Source organism: Diospyros lotus, chromosome 3 (genome assembly GCF_014633365.1).
Source record: "Diospyros lotus cultivar Yz01 chromosome 3, ASM1463336v1, whole genome shotgun sequence".
NCBI classification, from domain to species: Eukaryota; Viridiplantae; Streptophyta; class Magnoliopsida; order Ericales; family Ebenaceae; genus Diospyros; species Diospyros lotus.
Genome location: NC_068340.1, coordinates 30,618,243 through 30,626,677, shown reverse-complemented (window position 1 = coordinate 30,626,677; position 8,435 = coordinate 30,618,243). Strand labels below are relative to the sequence as shown.

Below are 8,435 nucleotides of genomic sequence, written 5' to 3'. Positions count from 1 at the left end.
TATTTGATTTGATTTTTGATTATTATTATAAAATAATGAGATAAAACTACCACTGAAATTAGAGATGAATATAATGAGGGTGTGAACTGTGGATGTGATGACTGAGGATTGAGGACTGAGCAGTGCCCACCACATTTGAAAGCTCTTTAAATTTAATAATTACTTTGTAAGAAGCTTTCTCAAGTGCGGGCTGTGACGTGAAGTTAAAGTACGTTATTTATTATATAATATTTAATTATTTTAAAACTAAGTTAAAGTACTAATATAAATTTATAGTTAAAATAAAACAAAAGATCAAATAATAAAAAATAAACTCCTTTCAAATATTATATTTTTAATATTTAAAAATAAAATTATAAATAGAAAAATACAATCCAAAAAAATAGTTATTCTTTTTGCCAATTATAAATACACTAATCAATTTGATTGATTCAATTCCATTTTCAAAACAATGGACAAGAGTTTGTTATTTTCTTCGCTGACCATTCCCAACCTTTTTACCAAATTGAACAGGTAACCCACACCCACTTTTTAAAGTCCAAAATACATATATTTTTTTTATATTTGTATATTAATATAGTGTCTTTTAAATCATATTAATTTAAATATATAATAATATCAATAATAAAAATATCACAGTTAAGTATTAAAATAACATTTTCGTTCCAAAATTATAAAATGTTTCACAAATATCAGCAACCAGTGTACTTCGGTCGAAACTAAAAATTAAACACTTCTAATTACATATTATTTTCAGCTTTTCCACACTCTTATTAATTGATAAAATATTTTAAAATATAATATATATATATATCCCTATAACTGGAAATAAGTGGATTTTAGACGGTGTGGAAAACGTTAACCAAACAAGAAAACAAAAACAACGTTTGACTACTTGTCTTGTATCCGTGGATGGATTTGTGTGGAAAACTGGCCAAACGCAAATGGGAATGGAATGGGGTGGGCGGGCGTATCAAAGTGAATATCGCATCGTGGGAAGATTCAAGCCTCTGTTTCTTTGCGTTCATACAGCTGGACAGCCTCTACTTGACTCTCATGGCATAAGAATTGCCCACAATCTCTCTCTCTCTCTCTCTCTCTCTCTCTCATCTTTACTGGTTAAAGTGGCTCTCATCATTTGCAGAAGGAGTCCTCTATTACTATTATATAATCACTATACATATGTATGTTCGAATTAAGAAGGAGACTCAAGAAATATCACTCTTGTGTATGTGCTATATGAGCAATACCTATTGCTCAGCTTCTTGATTATTATGCCCGTGAGACGAAACTGCTTTCTGGGTCTTGCATATAATTGTCAAGTACGTACAATTTTGTTCTACTTTACCCTGTCGTTTATTTGTTATTTACTTGCTTATATATCCCTTAATTTTTCTGTCCCCCCCCCCCCCCCCTCTGTTTTTTGGGGTTTCCGTGTTAAATCAATGGGTGGCAGAATTTTCGTCAGAAGGATGTGAATTTAGATCATACTCTTAGCTGATATAATGGTGACTCGTCATGTTATTGCTGCTTTTTGTCCAAACAGCTCACTAAGTTTGCACGATTTGATGTTTCTCGTGTAGATAGCAATTGATTTGATGTTTCTCGGGTAGATAGCAAAAGGATAAAGAAAAACAAATTGTGAAGTTGAAACTCCAAAAGGATAGATGATTATGTTTTTTCGATGAAACAAATGCTTTATCCTCCATTGCAAGAATTTCTGTGATTCAGAGGTCTAATTCTACAGATGGTTACTGAGCACTTCAACTTATTGCATCCCCATCTTCACATGAAGCAAATCTTTCGCCCTGATTTCTCTGTTTTTTTATGGCAGATTTGACCCGTCTGTGGAGTTGGAAGTTGTTCATTGTTTGGGCAAAGACAATCTCACACCAAGCGGAAAACAGATTGTAGCAGAAAACCATGGCAGAAGAAGATACCTATTCTAGAGATGGAGACAATTCCAGATCGAGCACACACCAATTAGTAGAAAAAACCATGGTAGAAAACGATTTCTATACGAAAGATGGGACAGTAGATTACCGGGGTAATCCTGCCAACAAGAAGAAAACTGGGACATGGAAAGCCTGTCCTTATATCCTAGGTATACGCAATTCATTTTAGCTGAAATTCATAATTGGAGAAAAGATGGCTGTGGACGCTAATGTTTACTGACAGGGAACGAGTGCTGCGAGAGACTGGCCTACTATGGGATGAGCTCCAATTTGGTCCTGTATTTCAAGCACCAGCTCAACCAGAAGAGCGCCACTGCTTCGAAGAATCAGTCGGATTGGTCTGGGACTTGCTACATCACGCCACTGATTGGAGCATTTCTTGCTGATGCTTATCTGGGAAGATATTGGACAATTGCCGTCTTCTCAATCATATATGTCATTGTAAGTCCGGTTCCTTGAATTTCATCTAGCTTTGCCAATTTTCTGTTTATTTGATTCAGTTTCAAGGAAATGGATACTTCACATGCTACACCAGCATGCTAGAATTAGCTCGCATTGGAGCCACAAGACAACAGTCAACTTACGACGAGATTGATAAATCTCACCAAAGAGGTTAATTCACTGTCAGTGGAATCTGTAGAGATCCAACTGTACTTGTTTCCCTAGTCAGAGCTTGATTACCATTCTTGTCAAAATAGGTCCAATAATGAGCATCCCTATCATATTCCAACATAATGACCATGTCACCATGGAAATGGAAGCTTGCAAGATGTTAAATACCCAGCCCAGGTAAATGACAAAAAATTTAATGAAATCAAGCAAACTTTCAAGTAGTTTATTAGTTTATATAATCTATTAATCAGTCTCGCAAATTATACACACTTAGCAGAGATTCGAAGAGTATGTAATGGTTTGAAATCTTCATTCTCACTATGAAAACCAGTATTGAGAATTCATTGGTTGTGTTTAGGGGATGACACTATTGACACTGTCTGCAACGGTGTCCGGAATAAAGCCAAGATGTTATGAAAAAAATGTTTGCGACCCAACACATGCACAGAGCACAGTCTGCTTCATTGCTCTTTACTTGATAGCACTTGGGACTGGAGGGATCAAGCCTTGTGTTTCATCGTACGGGGCAGATCAGTTTGATGATTCAGATGAGGCAGAGAAGAAGCACAAGAGCTCCTTCTTCAACTGGTTCTACTTTTCAATCAACATCGGTGCACTAATTGCCTCTTCTGTGCTGGTTTACATCCAAGATAATGTTGGATGGGGATTGGGATTTGGTATCCCAGCGGTTACAATGGCAATTGCTGTAGTGAGCTTCTTCTCTGGTACCCGGATTTATAGGAACCAGAAGCCCGGTGGCAGTCCTCTGACGCGTATCTGTCAGGTGATAGTAGCTTCCTTGAGGAAATATTTAGTTAAGGTTCCAGCAGACAAGTCTCTTTTGTATGAGATTGCAGATGCAGAGTCTGGAATCAGAGGAAGCCGCAAGCTTGATCATACCAAAGATCTCAGGTAAGTTTCAGAAATGATGAATTCGGTTTCCAATAAGGATTGTCGATTAGCTTATAGAGAGCCATCCAGCAATCAATTTTGCATTGAATTTCTATCATTGTCTTCAAAGTAGCCCATCTTTGCACCTTGACAATAAACTGAAATGTAGAATTCAGACTTCCAAACCCACTGCTTGACTATTTTCTTCTTCAATGTTTTATTCAGTTTTTTTGATAAGGCAGCTGTGGAGAGGCAGTCAGATCATGTAAAGGGCTCAGTAGATCCATGGAGGCTGTGCTCTGTGACCCAAGTCGAGGAGCTGAAAGCCATAGTGAGGCTGCTTCCTATCTGGGCCACAGGCATCATCTTTTCAACTGTGTATAACCAAATGAGCAACCTCTTCGTGCTGCAAGGCGAGAAAATGAACACCCGTGTTGGCAACTCCAACTTCCATATCCCACCAGCATCGCTTAGCATTTTCGACACCCTCAGTGTCATCTTCTGGGTCCCAATCTATGACCGAGTCATCGTCCCATTTTCCAGAAAACTCACCGGCAGGCGGAATGGGCTGACTCAGCTCCAGAGAATGGGCATCGGTCTCTTCATATCCATCTTCTCCATGATATCTGCCGGAATTCTGGAACTTATCAGGCTCAAAATGATCAAAAGACACAACTACTATGAAACCAAGGAGATGCACATGTCAATATTCTGGCAGGTTCCTCAGTACTTCATCATTGGCTGCGCTGAGGTTTTCACGTTCATCGGACAGTTGGAGTTCTTCTACGAGCAAGCTCCCGATGCCATGAGAAGCCTCTGCTCCGCTCTCTCGCTCACCACTGTGGCTCTAGGAAACTACTTGAGCTCCTTACTGGTGACTATTGTTACCTCAATCACTGCTAAGGATGGGAAGCCTGGATGGCTGCCGGATAACTTGAACTATGGCCATCTTGACTACTTCTTCTATCTATTGGCTATACTAAGTGTGATCAACCTAGTAGTTTATTTCTTCGTGGCACAGTGGTACACTTACAAAAGGCCGGTTGGGACTTTCCGCGGATAGCCACTAGTGCCAACAATGGTGCAAACAATAGGCTTAATTTTCTTTGTTTCCCTGCAAGTGTGACTGAAGTTTGTGTAAATAGATTATGCTCCAAATGTTGATCTGCTCATGCTGCAATGGCAATGGGCTCCGAATGGTTGCGTTAGAAGGATGTGAAAGTGAACAAATAAATCTGAAAAAGAAGAGGGTACTGTTAGTTCTCTGCTTTATTTGAGATGGTTTCGTTATTCCGATTACTCCTTTTTGGTTTTCTTAATTCTCATTCCATTTTGTCGTCAGCACAGTGTTGGTTCTTGCCATACAATTCAAATAACTCAATTAACTAATTATAGGAATGACGGACAATACACTACGTATAAACCAAACACGTCTTTCCTCCTGTACCCAGAAACATAATAAAATGACCTAGCCAGGAGCTTGGGCGATGTCCTACTCAATCCATGAGCCCAGGAGGCCCTGCTTGCTGGCCTGTTAAATAAAAATGTTTTGTTTTTCTAAAATTTATTTTCATAAATAAATATATTAACATATAATTAACATATTTAATTATTTTTACATTTATTTTTTTTCTCAATATTTGAAACAACAAAAATAACTTAGAAATATTATTAAATGCACCAAGTTATATCATTTATTCTTTTGCACTTGTTTTAGAATAATAATAAAAAATAATATTCGCGTGTAATGGTAAAAGATTTGAAGTTTCAAATGGAATATCGAGTTCAAATCAGTCTGGCGACTTGGAAAGTAGAATTATTGTTAGAAGCCAACAGTAAGATTGGAAGACAAGTCTCGCATAAATTACACTGAATGTTCAATTTTGAGTGTATACGCACTGTATCCGCATCTAGATTTACACAGAAAAAAGTCACCCGTCCCTGAGAAATAGTCAAACGAAACTCAAATAATTCAAGGAATAAAAAAATAAAAAAGAATATTCAATCAATACAATATTTTCATACTATTATTAAACAAAATGTTTATTTATTTATTTTTAAATTCAAAACAAAGGAAAAGTAACTATTTCTTAATGCTAAAATCTACTAAATCCCCTCAAAATTTATAATGTAAGACACTTAACCCTTTCATAGTTTTATTTTTTGATTGAGAACTCGATTTGACATCATTTTTTGGTATAAAAAAAAAAAACTAGATTTACATGCCAAGAAAAAAATAGGTATAATGTCCCAATTAATCTTAAATAATTACATACAATTTTATTATTATAAATTAATTAAAATAAAATATAAAACTTATCCTTAATTGAATGAAAGTGAAGTAAATTGATAATTTGAGAGAAAAATAGAAAAGAAAGTCAAAAAATGTAACTGTATAAAAATTATGTTATTTTATTCTTCTCCTTTTTCTTCGTAAAAAAAATTTAGAGCTGATTTGGTCAACTTTTTGTTTTTAATTTTATTATTTTGAAAACAAAAGTATAAAATAGTATTATTTGTTTGCTTGTTTTAGCTTTCAAAAATTTTAAAATGATTTGAAAAATAATGGAAGCAATAGATAAGTATTTATAAATATTATGATTGCTTAAAATATAGTCTATTGCTATGAACCAATTTATATTAATTTTAAATCATGATTATTTTTAATTTTTGAAATTAGAAATACAAATATAATGTTTGAAAATTTAATTAAAAATTATATTTACTTAGAAAAATAAAACTCAAAGAATTTTATATTTAAAAATTAATAGAAAATAGTATTTATTGAGAAAAATAAGAAAATTTAATTATTTAGAAATTACTTTACTTCAATAATTTAAAATAAATTTTAGACTAATTTGCTTCTATGATTCAAAAACGAATTAAATTTTATTTAAATTATAGATGAATTATTTTTATACTTCTTTAGAGATAAATTAAAATTTCACTTAAGTTTAAGAATTGATTAGGGTTAGTGGTTATAAATTTTTTTTTCTCTCTCAAATCAGTTGGTGCCACTCTTTTCCGTTTAAGGGCTAAGTGTGGTATTTTAATTTTTAATAATAAATTTATGTATAATTGTTTAAAATTAAGTGAGATAGATAAATATAATTTTTTAATTAAAAAATATAAGTAAAAATAGAAATTTAATCGACATTGGCATTTTCTTTTCCACGGGCTCGTTGCTGGTAAGAGGTAACAGGCTAACAGCCAGCTCATAAGTTCTTAACCAATTACCCGCACCCGCAGTATTGTTCGCAACTCGCCATTTTCTTCATCAAACGCCTTCCTCTCCCCAGCTCGCCTTCCCACTGTCAATGGTTCGCAAGCGATTTCAAGAAGCCAAAACAGGTAAGCCCATAATACTCATTCATCTCCCCCTGTCATACCCTCGTTATCTGTTCAAGGTTCAGATTAACGGTTTACAATAGTGAATTGTAAGATCATTGTCCTCAACCCCCGGAAGAGGACGGTTGAGGGCGATCTTTTGATTTTCAATGACACGAATTGGAATTAATTCATACACAAAAATGGGGTTATCGATTCGCGCAGCGTGGTAAGAGAAACTGTGCTCCATTAATACTGCCGATAAACTGTTCGACAAAATGCGTAAAAGGCAAAAGAACAGACATGTGACATATTCGTGACTCTTTTGCAGGGATTCAATGGGTTAAGTCGCTCGATGCGGAGATGGTCTTGAAAAAGATCGGGCTGGGAAAGGAAGACCATTACTTCTGGAAGCAAGTGGGCAAGGCCTTGCTGTGCACATACGCGCTGTTCGGCGTTGCTTGGGTGTACAACGAGACGTCGCCGCTGGGTTGGTGGACGCTGAAGCCGCGGCCCAAGGAGGAGAGGGAGCTGGCCCACCTGTACGAGCGCCGGAAGTTCCCGTACCCGGGCGACGAGGAGGCAATGGAGGAGTTCGTCTCCAAGGGCGGCATGATCGGTACGACGATTGGCCCCAAAGGGATCGTGGAAACGGACAGAGACTCGTACAACTACCAGAAGGAGTTGCAGGACAAGAAGGTCGAGCAAGAGGCTTTGAAGCTGTGGTTTCGGATGAGGAATGAAGTCATCTCGGAGCTTCAGGAGAAAGGCTTTGATGTGGAGTAATGCTTGAGGTCACAGGCAGAACCCATCTTGCATGAATATTCTCTCTTTTATGCGAAGTGATAAATAAGTCCATCTATTTTGGTCCAAATATTAAATCGGTTACTGTAGTTTAAAATTAATTAAATTAGAAACTGTATTTTTTAATTTAAGATCGAATTATTCATTATAGTTTAGGTGATTTTCTCTTTGTGTTTTATTTTTTAGTTTTGAATTTTGAATTCGTTTTGAGTTTTGTGTTTTGAATATTTGTTTTGAGATTTTTAAAAATGTATTCTCTTTGTTATTATGAGAAATTGTTTCTCAAAACTGAAAATTGAAAAATGTGTTTATTTTGGAATTTTGAGAAAAATTATTTTATGATATTTTATTTAAAAAATTTAATTATTATTTATATTAAAATAATTTAATACTAATATACTATTAAATATATTTTAAAATTAGTGAAATATTGTAATATTTTTTCCCAATTACAAAAAAAATACAAACAAGTTGCTTAGTTTTCTTAGTTTTCCAGATCTAAATATAGTATATTTAATATATGCTATTATACTAATATAGTATATTTAATATATACTATTAAATACATTCTGAAATTATTTTTTTTTCCAATCTAAAAGTTGTTGGAGAAGAAGGCGAATCTAGCTTGAGGTAGCAGATCTTGGCCGATCTGAGTTGCTGGAGAAGTCAGATCGGCAACAATGGCTGAGGACGAACGATGGTGGCTGAGTTGCTAGAGGAGGCGGTGGCTAAAGACGAACAACGACAGTGGCCGGAGAACGAACGACAATGGTGGCTAAGGACGAACAATGATTGTGGCTGGAGGACGAATTAAGAAGATTGAATGCCCGGGGGGCGATTGACGGT

General features: G+C 35.4%; 2 protein-coding genes across 3 annotated transcripts; both read left to right on the top strand.

The window, feature by feature from the left end:
* The first annotated feature begins 950 nt into the window (after window positions 1–950).
* LOC127798207 (protein NRT1/ PTR FAMILY 8.1-like) lies at window positions 951–4,735 on the top strand. 2 transcript variants are annotated; one of them, XM_052331597.1, is made up of 6 exons: window positions 951–1,322; window positions 1,584–1,733; window positions 1,835–2,104; window positions 2,179–2,396; window positions 2,926–3,479; window positions 3,684–4,735. In XM_052331597.1, the coding sequence occupies exons 3-6, from the start codon at window positions 1,924–1,926 to the stop codon at window positions 4,519–4,521; spliced, it is 1,791 nt and encodes a 596-aa protein (XP_052187557.1). In that variant the 5' UTR covers window positions 951–1,322; window positions 1,584–1,733; window positions 1,835–1,923; the 3' UTR covers window positions 4,522–4,735. The 2 variants fall into 2 exon arrangements, with proteins under 2 accessions (XP_052187557.1, XP_052187556.1); XM_052331596.1 differs by lacking the exon at window positions 1,584–1,733.
* Window positions 4,736–6,641: 1,906 nt separating this feature from the next.
* Window positions 6,642–7,739, top strand: LOC127797819 (uncharacterized). The gene is made up of 2 exons (XM_052330976.1): window positions 6,642–6,809; window positions 7,117–7,739. Exons 1-2 carry the CDS (start codon window positions 6,776–6,778, stop codon window positions 7,569–7,571), a joined length of 489 nt encoding a protein of 162 aa, XP_052186936.1. The 5' UTR covers window positions 6,642–6,775; the 3' UTR covers window positions 7,572–7,739.
* Window positions 7,740–8,435: the final 696 nt, after the last annotated feature.